The sequence below is a fragment of the Pongo abelii genome, chromosome 14, assembly GCF_028885655.2.
Source record: "Pongo abelii isolate AG06213 chromosome 14, NHGRI_mPonAbe1-v2.0_pri, whole genome shotgun sequence".
NCBI classification, from domain to species: domain Eukaryota; kingdom Metazoa; phylum Chordata; class Mammalia; order Primates; family Hominidae; genus Pongo; species Pongo abelii.
The window spans coordinates 54,644,474-54,668,562 of record NC_071999.2 but is presented as its reverse complement, the minus strand read 5'-3'; the positions used below and the strand labels follow the sequence as shown (position 1 = coordinate 54,668,562).

Below are 24,089 nucleotides of genomic sequence, written 5' to 3'. Positions count from 1 at the left end.
TAATTTTTGTATTTTTAGTAGAGATGAGGTTTCACTATGTTGGCCAGACTGGTCTCAAACCCCTAACATCAGGTGATCTGCCCGCCTTGGCCTCCCAAAGTGCTGGGATTACAGGCGTGAGCCACTGCCACCGCCACCAGCCGAGAACTGATTTTTAAGCTATCACTTGAACACAAGGTTTCCCACAGAACAGGGGAGATAAAGCAGATTGCTAGGCCCGGTTAGAAAAAATGTGTAACAAAATGTATAACATAACAAAAATGTTGCTAGGCCCAGTGAGAGAAAACTGTGTAACATATTGGCCGGGTATAACTGTATAGCATATCAGAATGTATATGTATAAAAATGTATAACATATCAGACACAGTGGCTCATGCCTGTAATCCCAGCATTTTGGGAGGCTGAGGCGGGTGGATCACGAGGTCAGGAGTTCAAGACCAGCCTGGCCAACATGGTGAAACCCCATCTGTACTAAAAATACAAAAATTAGCCAGCTGTGGTGACGGTGCCCGTTATCTCAGCTACCCAGGAGGCTGAGGCAGGAGAACTGCTTGAACCTGGAAGGTGGAGGTTGTAGTGAGCCATGATCAAGCCACTGTACTCCAGCCTGGGCAACAGAGCAAGACTCTATCTTGGGAAAAAAAAAGAAAAATGTTTAACATATCTTAGACAAACCAAAAACTGTAAAAATACTTAAACTATATGCATGTGTTCACCACTTAGTTTAAGACTGTTTACTTTTCAAGCACAGATTGTTACAGGTAACACCACACACACCTCCTTTTGTGCCATTACCTACCCCAGCTGCAAAGTAGTCCACTGTGTAAATACACCATACCTCAGTTCTCCAAGTCTAAGACCCACATTTTTTCACATATTAGAACAATCAACTACATCAGGTAACTACTGTAGGCCATTTGATTGATATTTTAATGTCTCTAAATTGGGATGTATCTTATATTTGATGAATATGATCACTTTACCAGCCCATATTAGTGGACACATTTTTCTGTCGTTACAAACAATGCATCCACCAACGTCTTTGTACACGTGTCTCAGAGATCAGTGGGGAGAGCACTTGAATTAAGCAGTTGAGGCTGCAAGAAAATACATGCCCATGTTGTCTTTGCTTGGGAGTTTATTGCAAGAATACCCAGAAGTGTGGGACAAGCTAAGACTAAGATGTAGAGCTTAGGGGAGAACCAAAATTACAACTCACTTGTTCACTAGAAGATGAGTTGCCTCTCCTTACCCCCTGACACTTCTTTTTTTTTGAGACAGTCTCGCTCTGTTGCCCAGGCTGGAGTGCAGTGGCGCGATCTCGGCTCACTGCAAGCTCTGCCTCTCGGGTTCACGCCGTTCTCCTGCCTCGGCCTCCTGAGTAGCTGGGACTACAGGTGCCCGCCACCATGCCCGGCTAATTTTTTGTATTTTTAGTAGAGATGGGGTTTCACCATATTAGCCAGGATGGTCTCGATCTCCTGACCTCGTGATCTACCTGTCTCCCAAAGTGCTGGGATTACAGGCATGAGCCACCGCGCCCGGCCACCCCCGACACTTCTTAAAGAGAGGACCTCTGTAGGTTTTTTGGCTGCCATCAAATTGAAAGCTATCCTGTTGGACAGTTTCAAGCCAAGCATTCCCAGGGGCAGTTCATTTCCCAGATGTCCAACCAGGGTGCGGTCACCTTGGGCCCCAGCACTGGTCATCAGTTCAGCTCGTTATGACTACAGCAGAGGGCAGGCTGACTTCCCATCAGCCTACCTGGAAGGAGCCATGGCAACATACTAGAAGGAAATGGTGGGCTCACCATTCTGAGGTCGCTATGGGCAGCCTAGGCACTGGTGCTTCATGGATAAAATTTCATCTCTTCTGCAATCTAAGTATAGCATTCAGGCATGGCCAGAATCATGAGGCAGGATATGAATGCCTGTGTATGGAACACATCCTGTAGTCCAGATTGACAGGAGCACAGGGTTTACATAAGAAGTGGGAGGACCAGCTGGAAAGGTGACAGGTAAGAATTGTATTCTGTAGTGGGAAGCCACGTGGCCAAAGCAGATCTTCATAGAGATAATTTAGTGGTGATGTGTTAAGTCAGAAACTCTAGGGTCCAAGATTTTACCCAACTTAAAAGTTAACAAGGTAGTCCAGTTTGATTCCCCAAGGCCCAAACCCCACAGGACAACATAATGAAGGCCAGATGTTACTGCCTGTACATGCAGTGGGATGCATTACAAGAAAGGAACTCCAGAACTACGCGTCCATCTTATTGTGAGCTGGTGGTGGCCTGTCCATACTTCTCTCTGGAGAGACCTTATCTTAGGAATGTAAACCTCTGAGGAGGAGAAGGTGAGGTCTTGATCTTTACCACCCTAGAACCTCTCTGGAGAGAGCTGTCTCCCAGGTTTACTACTCTGGAAAGGCTCATTATAGAAACAGTCTTAAAATTGATGTAAATGTCTTTGCTCAGAGACCCAGACAGTGCAGGATGTGAGATATTCATGGAGAATTGTCTCCCAACATGGTGCAGGTTGGATTGGAAAGGTTGGAGTTGACGGGCAAGAAGATCAACAAAAAGCAACTGCTGTAGTGTGGGGAGTCATTTAAAAAAAAGAGAGAGGCAAGCCAAGGTGGTGTTGGAACTTAAAATGGGGAGGAAAGCTAACTGTGAGAGACTTTCAGGGGAGAATGGTAAGTCAAAGTGACCACTTGTAGATTGGGGTGGACATGATCTTAGGGCTTAGGGCCTGAGCAACATGGGTAATGGTGATCATGTTAACTGAGACAGCAAAATCTGGCTTTAGAACTATGAGTCAGGGGTCCTAGTGTGCAGTTAAGAGAGAATAGTGCCGGGCAGTGGCTCACACCTGTAATCAGCACTTTGGGAAGCCGAGGCAGGATTGCTTAATGCTAGGAGTTGCGAGATCAGCCTTGCTAACATAGTGAGGCCTCATCTCTACAGAAGAATTAGCTGGGCATGGTGCTGCATGCCTGTGATCCCAGCTACTCAGAAGGCTGAAGTGGGAGGGTCATTTGAACCCAGGAGATCGAGGCTACAGTGAGATATGATTATACCACTGCACTCCAGCCTAGGTGACAGAGTGAGACCCCATCTCAAAAAGAAGAGAGAGAGAATAGCCAGAAGGCAATTGAAAAATGTGAATTGAGTTAGAGAGACAGAGTCAGGGCAGAAGAGAGAGTGCTGGGAATTCTTTTCTGAGTTGGGGGAGACAGCACGAAGCCACAGGTATGACTGCTTTTGCTGAGCTAGAGAGGACAGAAGGGTAAAAGAGCTGAGGAATAAGAGCAGGATCTTTTAAAGTATCTATCCTAGGAGAGAGTGGGCAAGACCACCAACCAGGAGAGTGCTGGGGTCCTGGGATCCACAGAATGGAATTTCAAGAACACTGATAAATTGCTGTAGCACCATTAAAAAAAAAAGAAAGAAAATAAAAGGTGAGGCACCTGGCAACCAGGAAGTCAATGGTGAGAGTGGGATTGATGGGAGGGAGGCTCCAGAAGCCAAAGGCTTATAGGCCGAGTAGAGAAGCTGGGCAGTAGATGAAAGCCCTGCAGGAGGTTTGGTGGTGGGAGGAGGAAGAGCAGGAGGGTAGCTCCAGAGGCACCTCAGGGCAGGCTGGGGGCTCTTGGTTCTTTTGAAGATGAAGGTCTGGGCGAGAGGATGGCTGAAGAAGGGTAAAAGTGCAGGCGCGGCAGGCAGCTCTCGCTGTCTGATGTGTGCTTGGCCATGGAGGTTGACCTGTTTCCTAATAAACCTCTGCCTGGTTGTTGCTTCCACACTTTTGTCATGGTGTAGTCTGCTTAGCCTTGTCCTGCAGGGTGAAGCACAGCTGTCACAGAAAACCTGGGCCTTGGCTGGCTCTCCATGTGTCCCACCTAACACCTGTGAATGGTTTTTCGTTAAGAAATCTTGAGGCCCAGTGGCTGTGCCACGCCCTCTCTGAAGTTGAGCATTACCCTTCTCCAGTTCACATCACCATCTGTTCCTCACTGCCCACTGCCACAATTCCAGTCTCTGATTCTTGTCCCTTTTTTTTTTCTCTCTGTCTCTCACCCAGGCTGGAGTGCAGTAGCGTGATCTTGGCTCACTGCAACCTCCGCCTCCCAGGTTCAAGCAATTCTTCTGCTTCAGCCTCCCGAGTAGCTGGTACTACAGGCATGTGCCACCATGCCCAGCTAAATTTTGTATTTTTAGTAGAGACACGGTTTCACCATGTTGGTCAGGCTGGTTTTGAACTCCTGACCTCGTGATCCACCTGTCTCAGCCTCCCAAAGTGCTGAGATTACAGGCGTGAGCCACCATGACCAGCTGCCTTCAGTTTTCTTGAAGGAGGACTGCTTTGCTGTTTTGGTGCTAGGCTTTGGGACGAGATTCTGGGGCGTAGATCTTGGGATCCTCCTTCTATAGCCTGTTTTTTAATGGAGATGTTTGTCTTTTCCTTAATGATCTATAAAAGGTGTTCATCTATTAGTACAAACAATTTCACCCACACTTTATTATGCTTTTGGGGAGAAAGGGCAAGAAAGTGTTGTCAGCCTCATTTATTGACTAATCCATTCTTTCCCCACTTACTTGAAATGGCAGCTTTATCATATACTAAAGTATTTTATATGCATGGATATGTTTGAGGATTTTTGAGTTTAGTTGTTTCAGGAATCTTTTGGTTCCAGTTCTAGCCACTGTTTTAATAATTTCAAACACTTTAAAATTAAATTATGATCTGTCCTTCCAGATGTACTTTTAAATTCACTTTGCTGACCAGGTGCGTACAAAAATTAGCCAGGCATGGTAGCATGCACCTGCAGTCCCAGCTATTCAGGAGGCTGAGGCAGGAGAATCGTTTGAGCCCAGGAGGCAGAGTTTGCAGTGAGCTGAGATCACACCACTGCACTGCAGCCTGGGCGACAGAGCGAGATCCTGTCTCAAAAATAAAAAATAATTTCACTTTCCCAAGTTCTAATACTCGGTATTTTGATTGTGGTTTTCTTAACTTTATAGATTAATTTGAGATTAAATGATATCTTTATAATACAGTCTGCCTTCTAAGAACTGGGTAGATCTCAATTTGTTTAAATCTTCTGTTATAGTCTCTTAAAGTTTATTTCAAAACATTTTATATTTTCATTGCTACTGTATTTCTCCTTTGTATTTTGTTTTATTTAATTTAATTTTATTTTTTGAGACAGAGTCTCACTCTGTCTCCCAGGCTGCAGTGCAGTGGCGCAATCTCAGCTCGCCACAGCCTCTGCCTCCTGGGTTCAAGCAGTTCTCCTGCCTCAGCCTCCCAAATAGCTGGAATGACAGGCACGTGCCACCGTGCTCAGCTATTTTTAGTGTGTGTTTCTAGTAGAGATGGGGTTTCACCATGTTGCCCAGGCTGGTCTCAAACTCCTGGCCTCAAGTGACCCACCTGCCTCGGCCTCCCGGAGTGCTGGGATTACAGGCATGAGCTACTACGCCTGGCCTCTCTCCTTTGTATTTGGACTGATTATTGTTACTATAGTGAAAGCTGTTGAGATATACCTATATTTGCATGGTTACCAGCCACTTTTCTAAATTCCCCTTTTCCTCCCTCCAGCTTTATTATTATAATTTATGTATAATAAAACTCACCCATTCTGTGTACAATTTGGTGAATTTGGGTGATTGTGTAGAGTTGTGTAACCACCCTTACAATCATAGTACAGAACGTTTCCATCACACTTCTAGTAAAAGTTTTCTCATGTTCCTTTGAAGATGATCCCAGTGCCCATCACCAGCCCCAACAAACACCCGTTTGCCTTCTGTCTTTAAAGTTTTGCTGTTCCTATAATTTCATAAAAATGAAATCATACATACATAGTCTTCATTTAATGTAAGTTGCTGAGTAGTATTCCAGTCATGGATGTATTTCAATTCATTTATCCATTTATCAGTTAATGAACAAATGGGTTATTCCTCGTTTTTTACTATTACAAATAATGCTGCTAATAGATATCTGCATCGAAGTCTGTGTGGGCATATTTTTCTTTCTCCTAGGCCAAGGTCTTCGAGTGGGAGTCTTTCAGTTTAGTAGAAACTGCCATCCTGCTTTCCGTGGTGGCTGTACTGTTGTGCGTTCCCACCAGCATTATGTGCGAGTTCCTGTTGCCCCACAGCCTCACCAAAACTTAGCATTTTTTGTGTTTTTTACTTTTGTTTTTAGTCATTCTGATGATGTATATGACTAAAACTTATCACTCACCCTCATATATGCCACAGGTTGCATTTTCAAATGTAGTACCAGATCGGGTGCGGTGGCTCAGGCTTGATTTTCTTTTTTTTTCTTTTTTTTTTTTTTTTTGAGACAGAGTCTTGCTCTGTGGTCCAGGCTGCAGTGCTGGAGTACAGTGGCGCGATCGGCTCACTGCAAGCTCCGCCTCCTGGGTTCACGCCATTCTCCTGCCTCAGCCTCCCAAGTAGCTGGGACTACAGGTGCCTGCCACCACGCCCGGCTAATTTTTTTTGTATTTTTAGTAGAGATGAGGTTTCACCATGTTAGCCAGGAATGGTCTTGATCTCCTGACCTCGTGATCTGCCCGCCTCGGCCTCCCAAGGTGCTGGGATTACAGGCGTGAGCTCAGGCTTGTAATCTCAGTACTTTGGGAGGCTGAGGTGGGCGGATCACCTGAGGTTGGGAGTTCGAGTCCAGCCTGGCCAACATGATGAAACCCCGTCTCTACTAAAAATACAAAAAATTAGCCAGGCGTGGCGACGCGCATCTGTAATCCCAGCTACTTGGGAGGCTGAGGCATGAGAATAGCTTGAACCTGGGAGGTGGAGGTTGCAGTGAGACGAGATGGCGCCACTGCACTCCAGCCTGGGTGACACAGGGAGACTCTAGCTCAATAAATTAATGGATGAATGAATGAATGAATGAATGCAGCATCAGTTCCTAAACACGGTTCTAGGTGGAGTCTGACCATCATTCAAGGAGCCTGGGGCGGTGGGGGAAGGTGGAAAGAGCAAGGGCCTTTGGGATGCAGCAGATGCACCCTTGAATGCCGGCTTTCCGGATGACCAACTCAGAAACTTGGGCATGCCCCTTTCCCCTGCAAATCCTTTCTGTAATGAGGAGGAAAAGAAGAAGGAAATTTTCTGTCTTAGTTTTCTTACCTGTGAAGTATGGAAATAATGTTTTCTTCAAAGGGCTGTGAGAATTAAATAAAGCCTTATAACTTAGCGCAGTGCTTCTCAAGCTTGGCCATGCACACAAGTCATCCGGGGATCATCCGAGATTCTGTATTGGTAACCAGCTCCCAAGTGAGTGCCAGGCTGTGGTTCATGAACCGTGTTTGAATGGCAAGGATGTAAGGCACCTGGCACTTGCCAGAGTTCAGTAAATGTAATTCTCTTCTCCTCTGTCCTCTTAGTGTGAATCCTCCTTGCCATATTCCATACCCGGATTAGCATTTGTCATCCCTGTATACTAAAGTGACGATGTATATGTCCAATTAAGATGAGCCTTGGAAGGTTTCCTTTCACATCTTTAATCTGAGAAGTAACAGCCTTCTGGCAGAGAAGGGTATATTCTTAAAAAGGAAGAAATATGATTCAAGTCCTAAATCAAACAGTATACTGCCGTGTTGTAGGAACCATAGAACTCATGTGACTGTTTGATCCTGGTAGTTCTGAAAGAGACCTGCGTGGTCTCCTGTGAATGTTAGGTGACAACTGGCTGCTGGGCAGGTTCAATCAAGTGGAAATCATCGTCTCGTTAAGCGGGCAGCAGCTGGGCAGCTTACATTTATGGAGTCATTAAAGCCTTGTCACCAAAGGACCGTAGGAGGCTGCCGCAGCTGATCCCTCCAGAAACAACGATGTATGCTGTTGCCATGACATGCAAAAATCCAGTCTGATTAGGCTGAGGTTTTGTGAGTCAGATTTGCAAATGCTAATAAATGTTGACAGGATTTATGTACTGATTCTATTCCTGCTCCACTTCATTCTCCCACTCTTGAAAGTGAATGTTGCCATGTTTTCTCCAGGTCTTCATTCAAACATACAACAAAAAACAGATACTTTCAAATATAAACTCAGCCTCAGTATGTGTTCTTTTTATTTCTGTAAGGACTTTTTCTGCTAAATTTTTCTTTAAGGATTAAAATGAGTAAATTGAGCATGCTCTTTAAATTGGATATTTAATTATCAATGGAAATAGCTGGCATAACTTAATCATTTGTTTGATCTGAGCTTTGACTTATAGCTGTCTTTAAGTCTATAAAATATGTTGTTAAAATCCTTATATGCCTGGGCCGGGTGTGGTGGTTCACGCCTGTAATCCCTGCATTTTGGGAGGCTGAGGTGAGCAGATCACCTGAGGTCAGGAGTTCAAGACCAGCCTGGCCAACATGGTGAAAACCTGTCTCTACTAAAAATACCAAAATTAGCCAGGCGTGGTGGCGTGTGCCTGTAATCCCAGCTACTTGGGAGGCTGAGGCAGAAGAGTTGCTTGAACCCGGGAGGCAGAGGTTGTAGTGAGCCGAGATCGCACCACTGCATTCCAGCCTGAACGACAGAGCGAGACCATGCTAAAAAAAGAAAAAAATTGCATGCCTGGGACATCTTAAGAGAAAAATGAGACTGGCCTTTCTTTATTTGCTATAATACGTTTTAATTCTGATTTTGTTAGCAGCTCAATTAAGTATAGTTCAGTTATGTTTTATAACATATGTCCAGTAGGAACTTTACTGTATTTTTTAAACCAAATTTTTTGATATACGGAACTTAAATAAGTATTATGAAATTTTCCTCATCACCCTCTGGGTTAATAGTAGAAAAATTCGTAGCAGGGAGAAAATATTTTAAATATTTATAACTGCTTATTAATATAAACCTGAAAAATTCTTGAAGGCTACCATGGAACTTAACAGTGGTCATCTCTGGGAAACGTGATTGGGAGTCAGGAGGGAGAGAGGCTTTTATCCTTTGCTTTGTACCTTTTTATAATTTTTTTTTTAACTTTAACATGTATCACTTATATATATTTTTGTTTGTTTTGTGTTTTTTTTTTGTTTTGTCTTTTGAGACGGAGTCTCACTCTGTCACCAGGCTGGAGTGCAGTGGCACAATCTTGGCGCACTGCAACCTCCACCTCCCTGATTCAAGTAGTTCTCTTGCCTCAGCCTCCTGAGTAGCTGGGGCTACAGTCGCATGCCACCACGCCCAGCTAATTTTTGTATTTTTAGCAGAGTCTGGGTTTCACCATGTTGGCCAGGATGGTCTCAATCTCCTGACATTGTGATCTGTCCATCTCGGCCTCCCAGAGTGCTGGGATTACAGGCGTAAGCCTATGTATCTTTTTAAAATTAAGTTTTACAGTGAACAATTTCAAACATTCACAAATGTAGAGAGACTAGTACAATATCATTGAGCAGATTCAGCATTTTCAAGTTTTGCTGCACTTGCCCATCTGTCACTTTTTCTTCTGTTTTTCTCCTTCCCTCCCTCCCTTTTTCATTGTTATTGCTGAAGTACTGGAAAGTGATCTGGACCTCATGTCACTTTACGTTTATGTACTGAGTAAGTCTGTCTCTAAAAAGTCAGGTCTTCTTCAGGGACAGGTGCCTGCCTTTCCTGTTATCATAGAAATGACAGCACAGGAGTGCTGGAAGACCTCATCATATCCAGTCAGGGATCTACCCTGGTGGTCGCTGTGAGCTTGACTTCCCTGTGGCTTGTGGGTCTTGGCAGGTGTAGAACTCATGGCTCATGCCCACTGGAAGTGCTGGCGCTGAAGCAGGCCCCTCCCACAAACCTGGCCCTCTGCTAACAGACACTACCTGGGCCTCTGCTTAGGGTCCTCACCATCCTCTCAGTAAGCAACATGCATCTTCCAAGTGCTGTGCTCCAGGCTGGAAATTGGTGAGTGACTCTGTCAAAAGGTGGAGATGCAGATCCAGTCTGCCTCTGCTTATTATTTGTTCATTCACTAGACATATATTGCCTAATATATATATAGCTTGACTCTCTTTTTTTCTTGGTTAGGAAATTTAAGCCCGGAGAGGTGAAAGTAGCCGTGAATGTCAGAAATACAATCTTGGCCAGGTGTGGTGGCTCACACCTGTAATCCTAGCACTTTGGGAAGCTGAGGGAGGAGGCGCTTGAGCCAAGGAGTTCTAGACCAACCTCAACCACATAACGAGACCCTGTCTCTACAATTAAAAAAGGAAAAATTAGCCTGGCATGATGGTGCACACCTATGGTCACAGCTACTTTGGAGGCTGAGACAGGAGGATTGCTTGAAGCCAGGAGTTTGAGAGGCTGCAGTGAGCCGTGATAACACCACTGAATTCCAGCCTGGGTGACAGAACAAGAAAAAAAGAAATACAATCTGTTGTACTTGCTTTTGCTCAAGCTTAACCATATCACGCCTAACACCTAGTGGAGCCCTGCCTTCCCAATTACAGCAACATCCTGCATGTGGCCCTTTGCTGTTGACCAGGCACCTTTCATCTGATCCTTAGATCCTCAGTGCTTGTTGAGCTCAAACATGAAACTCAGTTCCAGATGGCTGGATCTCTATCATACATTGTGGTTAAAGATTTTGGAGCTGATAACCTTCCATGTTTATTTGGTTATTTAACATAAACTTCATGCCCCAGAGTCTAAAAACAATTTTAAGGGAGAAGAAAAAAAGCACTGTACAGTTCATTTAATATATAAAGCATGAATTCACAGGAGGAACTATATCTGTCTCCATTCTCTACAATTCTACATATAATTTTGGTGCTTGGCAAATAGTAAGTAGTGTCTTCAGTGGCTTTGATCTTCGGTCTTTTTGTGGTTAGAGCAGATTTTATTCAAAAGCCCCTGAATAGTCTTTTTTTTTTAGACGGAGTCTCACTCTGTCACCCAGGCACAGGCACACACGATCTTGGCTCACTGCAACCCCCGCCTCCCAGGTTCAGGCGATTCTTGTGCCTCAGCCTCCTGAGTAGCTGGGACTACAGGCGTGTGCCACCCATGCCTAATTTTTATTTTTTTGTATTTTTTAATATTGAGAAGTGACAACGTCCTAACAGCCCTTGCTAGCTCTCGGTGCCTCCTCGGCCTCGGCATCCACTCTGGCCACGCTTGAGGAGCCCTTCAGCCTGCCGCTGCGCTATGGGAGCCCCTCTCTGGGCTGGCCAAGGCCGCAGCCGGCTCCCTCTGCTTGCGGGCAGGTGTGGAGGGAGAGGCGCGGGCGAGAACCCGGGCTGTGCGTGGCGCTCGCGGGCAGAGTTCTGGGTGGGCGCAGGCTCGGTGGGCCCCGCACTCCAAGTGGCCGGCTGGTGCTGCCAGCCCCAGGCAAGGAGGGGCTTAGCACCCGGGCCGGCAGCTGTGGAGGGTGAGTTGGGTTCCCCAGCACTGCTGGCCTGCGCACAGCGCAGGACTGGTGGGCAGCTCTGCCCGCGGCCGTGGTGCGGGATCCACTAGGGGAAGCCAGCTGGGCTCCTGAGTCCAGTGGGGACTTGGACAACTTTTGTGTCTAGCTAAAGGATTGTAAATGTACTAATCAGCATTCTGTATCTAGCTCAAGGTTCGTAAACGCACCAATCAGCACCCTGTCAAAACGAACCAATCAGCTCTCTGTAAAATGGACCAATCAGCAGGATGTGGGTGGGGTCAGATAAAGGAATAAAAAAGCAGGCTGCCGGAGCCAGCAGCGGCAACTGGCTGGGGTCCCCTTCCACGCAGTGGAAGCTTTGTTCTTTCGCTCTTTGCAATAAATCTTGCTGCTGCTCAGTCTTTGGGTCCGCATTGCCTTTGTGAGCTGTAACACTGCGAAGGTCTGCAGCTTCACTCCTGAGGCCAGCGAGACCAGGAGCCCACCAGAAGGAAGAAACTTCGAACACATCCAAACCCCAGAAGGAACAAACTCCGGGCACACCATCTTTAAGAACTGACACTCACCGCGAGGGTCAGCGGCTTCATTCTTGAAGTCAGTGAGACCAAGAACCCACCAATTCCAGACACAATATTTGTATTTTGTATTTTTAGTAGAGAAGGAGTTTCACTATGTTGGCCAGGCTGATCTTGAACTCCTGACCTCAGGTGATCTGCCTGCCTCAGCCTCCCAAAGTGCTGGGATTACAGGCGTGAGCTATCACGTCCAGCCCTTATAATTTTTAAAACCATAATAGCAGGTCTCATGAAGCTGGGGCCTCTGCCTCCCACACCTAGTTTGTTCGTTTTTGCACGGAGTCTGTTATTGACGAGAATCAGCTGTGGATGGTGCAGCCTAAAGTGGTGGGCCTGTGTTTGCTGCTTTATATTTGTGACTTCTGTTAGGTTAAGAGCCAGCCAGTCTCAGAATCACAGAATGTTCAGCGATGTCACCTGGAACTCTGATATTGGCACGCTCACCCCCTTTTCACCATGTGCTTTTTCTGACTTTCATGTGAATGACCTTCCTGGGGTGGGATGCAGCAGGATTGACGTGGGCGTGGGCTGCAGTGGGAGTGGACAAGTATGATATAGGGAAGGGATGCCAGCTCTTAGCGTTGTTTCAGGGAAGAATCAGAGAGTTGCTACTGGTGTATTACCTACTTCATGAAGAAAAGCCAAGTGTTTGTTGGTCTATTTGGCTTCCTTTTTACATAAAACACAAGGACAGTGTCCTCATGTAGAACCACTGCCCCTTCCCGGAAAGGCATGACCCGCTATTTAGACAGTGCCAGGGCACACTGACCCACCAGACCTGCCCATGTCTGCAGTGGTCCTTTTTTTTAAATCACATGAGAGCATTTTTTTTATATACTGAATGTTTCAACAAAGGACTTTTGTGAGTCACACCTCTGGACCCATGTCATCTCTGCTATCACTAAAAAAAATCTAAGAAGGACTAAGGAATTAGGTGGCCCGGCTAATACCACATGATTCAGTGATAGCTGTGGAAAGTCTGAAGAATCAGCCTGGGATTGTCTATAAAATCTCACTGTATGTGTATTCGGTGTTTATTGCATGTAATCAACCTTTCCCCGCCCTTAAGGAGGTTTACTAGTAGGGAAAGTAGAGAGGGAAACAAATCATTGTCATGCAGTCTGGTGAGTGATAAGACTCCGTCCAGGCCTAAAGGTGGCACCGAGGAAGGAAGGATTCACCGGGCGTTTATTTTTTTTATTTTTTATTTATTTTTTGAGACGGAGTCTCTCTCTGTCCCCCAGGCTGGAGTGCAGTGGCGCCATCTGGGCTCACTGGAAGCTCCGCCTCCCGGGTTCACGCCATTCTCCTGCCTCAGCCTCCCCAGCAGCTGGGACTACAGGTGCCTGCCACCATGCCCGGCTAATTTTTTTTTGTATTTTTAGTAGAGAGGGGGTTTCACCGTATTAACCAGGATGGTCTCAATCTCCTGACCTTGTGATCCGTCTGCCTCGGCCTCCCAAAGTGCTGGGATAACAGGCGTGAGCCACCGCGCCCAGCCTCACTAGGGTTTTAAAGACTGAAGAGGAGATCACCAGGCAGCAGGGGAGGGGGGACTTAAGATTCACTGCAGGCCCCTTGCCCTCATGATGGGTGGGCAGATCTTGTTCTCAGATTCTTATGAAAATGGCCCCTGCTCTGCTTTACCAAATGCTGTGAGAATTATTGGTTAATCTTGCCCATGGGGCAGTCTAACCCAGTGGTTTCAAATTCCAAGTGATGATATCTCCATTTTAAAACCTACATTCTTAACAATTAAAAAAAACCTCAAAGGTAGGCAAAGGATTTGAATAGAAATTCCTCCAAAGAGCTCAATATGTACATGAAAATATGTTCAGCATCACTAGTCAGTCATTAGGGGAAATGCAAATCAAAACCACAGTGAGATACTCCTTCACACCCATTAGGATGACTACTATTAAAAAAAAAACAATAACAACCAAGGAAAATAAGAAGTGTTGGCCAAGAATGTGGAGAAGTTTGAACTGTGGTGCACTGTTGGTGGGAATGCAAAATGGTGCCAGCGCTGCAGAAAGCAGTGTGGGAGCTCCTCAGAAAGCTAAACATTTACCTTAAGATCCAGCAATTCCACTTCTACATATACACCCAAAGGAATTGAAACCGGGCACTCCAACAATCCTTGCAAACCAGTGTTCATAGCAGCAGACTTATGAGCCACAATAACCCCAAAATGGAAACAACATAAATGTCCACCAGCAAATGAATAAACAAAATGCAGTGCCTGCATACAGTGGAGTGTTATTCAGCCTTAAAAAGAAACGAAATTCTGACACATGCTACAACATGGATGAACCTAGAAGACACTGTGCTAAGTGAAATAACCCAGACATGAAAGGACAAATACAGTCATCACTGCATAAGGACATTTCAGTCAATAAGGGACTGAATATACCATGGTTGTCCCATAAGATTATGATGGAGCTGAGAAATTCCTATTGCCTAGAGACATCATAGCTGTCATAATGTTGTAGTGCAGTGCATTACCTTTTCTGTGTTTAGATGCACAAATACCATTGTGTTATGATTTCCTACAGTATTCAGTACAGTAATGCCGTACAGGTTTGTAACCCAGGAGCAAAAGGCTATCCATATAGCCTACGTGTGAGGTAAGCGTTACACAACCTAGGTTTGTGTGAATACACTCTATGATGTCCACACAATGACAAAACTGTCTAATGATGCATTTCTCAGAGCATATCACCGTTGTGAGGCTAAGCATGACCGTTTGGTTTCATTTCACTTACACGAGGTACCTAAAATAGATTCGTAGATGCACAAAGTAGAGTGCTGGGTGTTGGGCTGAGAGAGGGAAGAAATGGAGAATTAGTGTTTAGTGGGCACATTGTTTTAGTTTTAGAAGATAAAGAGTTCTGGAAATGGATGGTGGCGATGGTTGCACACATTGTTAATGTACACAGTACCCCTGAGCACTACTGTTTGTGCCACAGGGCTGAGCAGGGCAAAAGCTGGACCCACGGGCCTCACACCATCCTCTGGGCTCCATCCCTGTCCTCCTACCTCTCAGCCTGCCCACCCAGGCCCAGCTCTAGGCCTGCCTCCCTCTGAAATTTTTCCTCACTGTCCCAGCTACAGCTCCCTCATCTTCCTCTATCCTTTATTGAATTGAAAGTCATTGTTGTCCAACTAGACAATAAGCTCTCTGAGGCCAGAGCCTGGCCTATTCTAAATTTTTTTTTTTTTAAGTCCTGACAGCTGCCAAAAAAAAGAAAAGCCCATTCACTTAGTCATGGTATTCTTTCTCCCATGTCTTTCTCTGTTTCTTTAATTAACTTTTTATTTTGAGGTAATTGTAGATTCACATACAGTTGTAAGAAATAATACAGAGGTCCCTTGTTTTCCCAGGTTTCCACGATGCTAACATTTTGGTGGGTTTTTAAACAATTATTTTCGGCCAGGTGCAGTGGCTCACACTTGTAATCCCAGCACTTTGGGAGGCCAAGGCAGGTGGATCACCTGAGATCAGGAGTTCGAGACCAGCCTGGCCAACATGGCGAAACCCCATCTCTACTAAAAATACAAAAAATTAGCCAGGCATGGTGGCGGGCACCTGTAACCCCAGCTACTTGGGAGGCTGAGGCAGGAGAATTGCTTGAACCCAGGAGGCGGAGGTTGAATGAGCCAAGGTTGCACCACTGTACTCCTGCCTGGGGAGCAAGACTCTGTCTAAAAAAAGAAAAAAAAAGTTATTTTCTATTTTGATAATTTTGGTACCAAACATTTTGTAAAACTATAGTGTAATATAACCATCGTATGGACATTGATACAGTCCACTGATCTTTTTCAGACTTCTCAGTTTTTTGTGTGTGTTTTGTGTGTGTGTGTGTGTATTAAGTTCCATATAATTGTATCAACTGGGTAGATTCACATATCAACCACAACAGTCCAGGTACTGAATAGTTCCAGCACTAACAAGGATCCCTAGTGTTTTCCTTTTATAACTACACATCCCCCCACCCCACACCTCCATCCCTTAACCCCTGGCAACCACTAATAATGTCCTCCATTTCTAAAATCTATCATTTCAGAAAAATGTTATATAAATGTAACAACAGGGTCGGGCATGGTGGCTCAAGCCTGTAATCCCAGCACTTGGGGAGGCTGAGGCGGGTGGATCGCTTGAGGTCAGGAGTTCGAGACCAGCCTGGCCAACATGGTGAAACCCCATCTCTACTAAAAATACAAAAATTAGGTGGGTGTGGTGGTGCATTCCTGTAATCCCAGCTACTTGGGAGGCTAAGGCACAAGAATCCCTTAACATGGGAGGTGGAGTTTGCAGTGAGCCAAGATCCAGCCACTGCCCTTCTGCCTAGGCAACAGAGCGAAACTATGTCTCAAAAAATAAATACAGAAATAAAAATAAATGTAACCACTATGTAATCTTTTGGGACTGGCTTTTTGAAGGACATTAGTTACCACAAATAAAGCTGCTATGAACATTCGTGTAGTAGTTTTTGTATAAACGTAAGTTTTTATTTTTCTGGGAGAAATACCCAACTGGAATTGCTGGGTCATATGGTCATTGTGTATTTAGTTTTAGAAGAAACTGCCAAACTCTAGTTTTTTTTTATTGGCTGTACCGCTTCTATCCCTTCAGAAATCTGTGTTTGTTTCAGTTTTTCCACATCCTCACCAGTATTCGATGTTGCCACTATTTTTTATTTTTTCCTTTCCTTTCCTTTTCTTTCTTTTTGAGACACAGTTTCACTCTGTCACCAAGGTTGGAGTGCAGTGGCACAATCACGGTTCGCTGCAACCTCCGCCTCCCGGTTCAAGCGATTCTCCTGCCTCAGCCTCCTAAGTAGCTGGGACTACAGGTACACACCACCACACTCGGCTAATTGTTTTGTATTATTAGTAGAGGTGGGGTTTCACTGTGTTGGCCAGGCTGGTCTCAAACTCCTGACCTCGTGATTCGCCTGCTTAGGCCTCCCAAAGTGCTGGGATTACAGGCGTGAACCACCACACCCAGCCTTATTTTAGCCATTCTGATAGTTTATGCAGTCATACCTCACTGTGGTTTGAAGGTGCGTTTCCTTGGTGGCTAATGAGGTTGAACATCTTTCCATGTGCTTATTTGCCATCTTTATGTACTTTCCGGTGAGATGTCTATTCATTTCTTTTGCCCATTTTCTAACCAGATTATTATTATTATTGTTATTATTTTTAACTGTCTTGTTTTCTATTCTCCCTTTTATTTCTTACTCTTTTAGGAAACGCTTATTAGCATGTACTATGTGTTAGCCATTTGGAATACAGAGATAAAAGACAAAGAATTGGCCCTCAGAGAACTGGCAGTTTTGGGAAGAGACAAGTGAGCAGGTTTCTGTGTAGGAGGGCACCGACCTCCCAGCAGGAGAATAGTAAAATCTTGCTTCCTGGAGGAGGTGGCACCTGATCAGCATTTGAAGGCATGAATATTCATTACACTTGATATGTATTACACTATCTTTACATTTAGGACATTAATACAGTAAGAAATAGATAGGGCATTCTAAAAGCCTCTTCAGGCCATCCTTCTTTATAAGTAATTTGTTGTATGAACTTAATTCAAGGTTAGCAAACACTGAACACAAATGTCATGTTTCTTGGGGATTCTAAGGTAGAGATGACAGTATTCCAGATCCCAATGATGTGTGATCCAATGGGAGCTGGGGGTCCATAGCAAGCAGATAGCTGCTGGTTACAGAAACAAACTTAGTCACATGGGAGTTTTAGGAGAGTGAGATATTAATTCTCACTAGGAGGTCGAAGAAGGTTTCTTGAAGAAGTGGGTTGGGGCTGGGATTTGAAAAATGAGTAGAGCTTCAACAGGTAGATGTAAAAGGAAACGGATTTGTTATGGACTCATAGGTTCCTGCATGTTACTGATTTCCAGTTCCCCATCTTGCTGTTACCCAGAGTTGCTTCTGGGGAAGGGTCTGCAACCTGGTGTCAGACTCCACGTCTTACTAATGGGTCCAGTGAAAGAGGTCGCCAGTGGAGGTTGCATTTAGTTTTAGGATGAGATTCACAATCTATAGGAAGGAAGTCCTTCATCTTACAGATAGATGGCCTGAGGCCTAGAGAGGGTCAAATCCAGCCCAGCCCCATTACCCCACTGGCCAGCCCAGTGGATGTGCTTTGTGTAGAAAGTTCTCAGGCCAAAGCAAGGAAGTGGTATGGATTTCACCCTATGGCTCTGCTAAAAATAAAAAATTGGCTGGTAAAAATAAAGTGTTGCAAAGTAAGTGGACTGGGGAGTACTTATTTGTTTAAAAACACAGCTATTTGTCTCATATGATTTTTTAAAATGTCCTTTAAGGGATATGATTTTTGGAGCCTGGCACGGTGACTCACACCTGTAATCCCAGCACTTTGGGAGGCCGAGGTGGGGAAATCACTTGAGGCCAGGAGTTTGAGACCAGCCTGGCCAACATGGCGAAATCCCGTCTCTACTAAAAATAACAAAAATTAGCTGAGTGTGGTGTCAACACACCTGTGGTCCCAGCTACTTGAGAGGCTGAGGCACTGGAATCGCTTGAACCCGGGAGGCGTAGGTTGCAGTGAGCTGAGGTTGCACCACCACACTCCATCCTGTCTTCAGCTTCAGAGTGAGACTATCTCAGAAAAAGAAAGAAAAAGGATATTTCATTTGCAGCATTATCCTTAAATGACACAGGAGTCAGGATACGGGATCCCTAAGGAAAGAAATTGTGGCCCATTACAGTGAACACTGTTTCCATAATCACAACATTGTAAATGCTGTTAATTGGCTTTTCAGCTTTTAGAATCCAGTTACAGATAAAACAGGGAAAACAAATATGTTTAGAGAACAAGAAAGGACATGTAATCAGTCTCAACAATGCATAAGCAAACTGGACAGAAATTGAGAGTTGGAAACAGGGTGCAGGGAGCCTGGTAGAGGCTGTCATACTCTTTCGGGGTTAAGAAGCCCAGAGACTGCACAACATTGATGAGTGAGTGAGCTGAGGTTTTCAGTTTTTTTACTTAAGTTACAAATTTGGGTAAGTAATAGAATAATATATCAGAAACTCGAAGGACTGGAAACGGGAGGGGAAGGAGTATCAATGAAACAATAGCTTTTCCCGCTAGTAGTCAAAGGAAATAGCAGTGTAAGTATATTATGAAATCACCGCGGGAACTGCAAAGAGATGTGATTGAGAGTGGTGACCTCTGGGGAGGCAGGACCCAGTTTTAATGTCATACAAATGATTGTTTAAAAGGAATGAGAGAAAAGTTTTATTGACCAGCAGCAAAATTTGTTCAAAGGAGCAACATGACAATTAGATATCCCAGTGGCTTCTAGCTGTTTAGTTTTAGAAATCTTAGGCAAAGAAGCACTTCAGTGATGGGAAAATACTAACTGTAATTGCAGATATTTTATTACCTTAATGTTAAATGTAGCCTGTAACTGTTTTAAATCTTCCTAAACTTGCCCTTGTATAGGAGAAGGGGGGAGGATTGCTCAATGCTGGTATAAACTTGATTGCCTTTCTCTTTAAGATCTTAGATTTTTTTGAGTTAAAAAAAGGTGAACTTCTGTGGGGTTCTCCGCAAAGACTTAAGATCCCTGAAATAATCTAGAGCTTACTCTATTTAATACAATAGTTAAACTCTTATGCAAAAATTTCACTTTTTCCACGTAGGAACACATCTCTGCTTTTACAATGCCAATCATTGAAAAACAACATTAATTGTACATTAGGGTAAGACATACCCATTTCCAAGGTCCAGGTAACCAGGCCCCAAGATTGTATCCCACAAGGTTGTGTGGATGTTTCCAGGCTCTGGCCAGGATGTGAGCCATGGAGAAGGGTGGGGGATGGAGCCAGGCAATGCCATGTGTCTACGGTGCCATCCTGTGGTTGTGATGCTGTATTAGAGCATGTCTTCATTTTCTCCTCTCTAGGAAGGCCCTTTTGTCTACTTGTCTTTAGTAGGAAACGTTGCAAATTCCGATGGCTTGATTGCTTCTTTATGTAAGTAATTAAAAACGTTTGCGTTTGAAATGTTGGAGGAGGTTTATTGCAAGTGTGACTGTCAAACGCCTCTATTACATACTGTATGATTTCATTTATGTGAAATGTCCAGAATAGGTGAGTCTGTAGAGATATTGCAGATTACTGGTTGCCTGGGAATGAGGGTAGGGGTGGGGGTGTTGGGGGGAAATGAGGAGTGACTGCTAATGGGCACGGATTTCTTTTTGGGGTAATGAAATGTTCTAATATTAGATTGTGGTGATTCAAACCTATGATTCTACTAAAACCAATTATTTAAATAGGTAGATTGTGTGGCATGTGAATTACATCTTAATAAAGCTATTATGTTAAACAATATTTGAGCCTGGGCAACATAGCAAGACCCTATCTTTAAAAAAAGTTTTTTAAATGAGCCAGGTGTGGTGGTGCACACCTGTAGTCCCAGCTACTCAGGAGGCTGAGGCAGGAGAATCTTTTGAGCCCAGGAGTTCAAGGCTGCATTGAGCCACAGTTGCACCACTGCACTCCAGCCTGGGCGACAGAGCAAGAGTCCATCTCTAAAAAACAATACATAAAATAAAAAATGTTGGTAGTGAGTGGCCAGGCATGGTGGCTCACGCCTGTAATCTCAGCACTTTGGGAGGCCGAGGCAGGCAGATCACGAGGTCAGGAGATGGAGACCATCCTGGCTAACACGGTGAAACCCCGTCTCTACTAAAAATACAAAAAATTAGCCGGGCATGGTGGTGGGCCCCTGTAGTCCCAGCTACTTGGGAGGCTGAGGCAGGAGAATGGCATGAACCCAGGAGGTGGAGCTTGCAGTGAACCAAGATCACACCAGTGCACTCCAGTCTGGGCGACAGAGCAAGACTCCCTCTCAAAAAAAAAAAAAAAATGTTGGTAGTCAGTGCAGATGGAAGAGCTTGTGGCATTTAAACTGGGTGCTTTTCCCATACTTTTAATATCAACTTTCTTTTTATTGTACATATATATTTGTGGTCTTATAGATCCTTTCCAAAAGTCTTCATGCTCATTGTCAGTCAATATTCAATCAATTAGCATCAATATTCTACCATGTACTGTGTCAATACTGACAGGTGTTTTTTTTTACCACTTTATAAAACTGCTTTTCTCAGGATAACTGCTTTCAGGTTTTGCTTCTGAAACTTTGCATCATTTATCTCATTTCTTTTTTTTTTTTTTTTTTTTTGAGACGAGTCTCTCTCTGTCACCCAGGCTGGAGTGCAGTGGCACCATCTCGGCTCACTGCAAGCTCCGCCTCCCAGGTTCACACCATTCTCCTGCCTCAGCCTCCCGAGAAGCTGGGACTACAGGCGCCCGCCACCACTCCCGGCTAATTTTTTTGTATTTTTAGTAGAGACGGGGTTTCACCGTGTTAGCCAGGATGGTTTCCATCTCCTGACCTCGTGATCTGCCCGCTTTGGCCTCCCAAAGTGCTGGGATTATAGGCGTGAGCCACCGCACCTGGCCCATTTATCTCACTTCTTTTGTGACTCTAAAATCATCTCCAGCTAGATCTGTGTGGGGGACTCCTGTTTACCACTAGTGTTAGGAAACATCTAGAGATTTGAGTAGGCTCATTAGTACTTCCCAAAGGAAAAGGTGTCATCTTTGATGCCTCAAGTCCTAGCCAAGGAGTCTGAGTCCCCTTGACCAGAGTTGAGCCACTTCAGATCCAGGGCTCAGCTGAATGCAGCTATGCACTTTTGATCGGCTGCATTAAACTCTGCTTGGGGATTGCTGGTGAAGCCCAGAGGCTGACAGACCCCAGCCTGAGTCATGGCTCCTCCCTGCTGAGCGTCCTCTTCTCCCCTTTGCCGGATGCTGTGCTGACACCTCCTCCCCTGGTTGCCCTGCCTGGCATGACAGAAAGCAAACAGCCCAGATTTGGCTCAATCCCATGATATGCGAATGTCTAACACAGGCTTTCTCTATCGTCTTCACGTTTACATTATGCACCTTAAAGAAGTGAAAACTAGCTGGGTGCAGTGGCACGAGCCTGGAGCCCCAGCTACTTGGGAGGCTGAGGCAGGAGGATTATTTGAGCCCAGGAGTTTGAGTTTAGCCAGGGCAACACAGTAAGACCGTATTTCTAAAAACCAAAATGCAGTAAAAACTCATTTAATGAAGGTGTCCTTTATTTTCATGAAATTAAAATCCAGTAGATAACATAAAGCAAGTAGTACCTCCCAGACTCCAAAGTGCCCAGATCACCTGGGAATCTTACTCAAATGCAGATTCTGATACTGTGTGTCTAGGGCAGGACCTTCTGATGATGACCTGTGTTCTGACCTTGGCTTCACTGGGATGCAGGGCCGGCCATAAACCTCATGAATACTCAGCGTCTCCTGCTCTCCACTCTCTGGTTGAGGACACAACAATGGCTCTGGTTGAGGAAATCTACCCCGACCCTTAGTTTGCATCTTTTCCTTGTAAACCTCACCTAAGCCCAGTTACCAGTCACAGAATCAATGGAAATGATCACATCATCAGGCTTTTTAATGCTCCTGTTTGCCTTTTTATTGTTTCAGTGTTTAATAAGCAAAGAGATGGTTAAAGTTTAGCAGTAGAGGAGATGCCAGAGGGACTGCCAGAGGGAGATGCCACAGGGAGATGTGCTGGGACTGGTGGATTCCAGGGCCCCTTACTATCCGTCCCCTACCTTCCTCTCAGGCTTTAACCTTCCCCCACCGTCAGCTCTGCTAAACTGTCTGTAGATTCAGACATACTACATCTCAGCTCCAGGCCTTTGCACATGCTCCTCCCTGAAACACCCTTACTTTCCACTCAGATTTGGAGTCACCTCTTGTGGTATAAGGCCTGAAATCAGGATTCAGTATTATGTCTGCCTGTTTTTTTTTTTTTTTTTTTTTTAACAGAGTCTCACTCTGTCTCCCAGGCTGGAGTGCAGTGGCGCAATGTCAGCTCACTGCAACCTCTGTTGTAGTGAGCTCTGCCTCCCAGTTCAAGTGATTCTCCTGCCTCAGCCTCCCAAGTAGCTGGAACTACAGGTGTGCACCACCACGCCCGGCTAATTTTTGTATTTTTAATAGAGACAGGGTTTCACCATGTTAGCCAAGCTGGTCTCAAACTCCTGACCTCAACTGATCCACCTGCCTCGGCTCTCAAAATGCTGGGATGACAGGTGTGAGCCACCCTGCCTGGCCAGGATTCAGTATTATGTCTGCTTTGATACCTGGTAAGATCCAGGGGGTCCTCAGATGGCCAAACTGCAAGTCTCCCTGCCCACTCTGCTTCCACATATAAGGTTCCCTAACCAGGCGCAGATTTGGAGGGGACAAATGCTTGTCCCCTCAGTAGCAGGCTTCAGTTCCCACCAGTCTGCCCATGGAATTATCCAAACAAGCCAATCACATCCTCTCTCGGGAACCAGGGCTCAACCCACCCCCTCCTCTTGTTACTGCAAAGCCTGCTTGCGTGGCCCCTGCCTGAACACTGTTCCAGGTGCAACCCCTATGTGGCCCTGCATGGCGAGATGTCCTCCTTTCCCGGGCCACGAGTGTATGCGACTAATAAACCTCCTCCATCTCATCTGCCCAGTGTCGGGTATTGTGTGTTCAGCCATCACCATAGCCCTCAGGCAGAAGTCCATCCTTCACCAACAGGGAAGAGAGGCAGTGATCAAAACACCTCCTCCAGGAAGTCTTCCCTGAAGTTCGTAGTCTGGCTTCAGTGCCACTTCTTCCCTGCCCTCGTATTCCCTAACTGCCACTTACTGCCTGGTTTTCAGCCTCACTAGAATGTGGGCCACTAAGGGCCAACATGGTCCTACTTGCAGCTGCATTATCAGGGCCTACCATAACACCTTCCAAATGCTAAAAAAAAAAAAAAAAAAGACTTGTTGAAGGCTGGACACGGTGGCCTACGCCTGTAATCCCAGCATTTTGGGAAGCTGAAACAGATGGATCACTTGAGGTTAGGAGTTTGAGACCAGCCTGGCCAACGTTGTGAAACCCTGTCTCTACCAAAAATACAAAAATTAGGCCAGGTGCAGTGACTCAAGCCTGTAATCCCAGCACTTTGGGAGGCCAAGGCAGGTGGATCACCTGAGGTCAGGAGTTCGAGACCAGCCTGACCAA

At 45.2% G+C, this 24,089-nt stretch overlaps 1 protein-coding gene across 1 annotated transcript in view; it reads left to right on the top strand.

Moving 5' to 3' along the window:
- EBPL (EBP like) overlaps nucleotides 1-24,089 on the top strand; it is a 30,328-nt gene that overhangs the window by 1,500 nt on the left and 4,739 nt on the right. Inside the window, exon 2 of the mRNA XM_002824278.5 lies at nucleotides 19,899-19,968. Within this exon, the coding sequence (XP_002824324.3) occupies nucleotides 19,899-19,968 (70 nt within the window). The remainder of the gene's footprint in view (nucleotides 1-19,898; nucleotides 19,969-24,089) is intronic.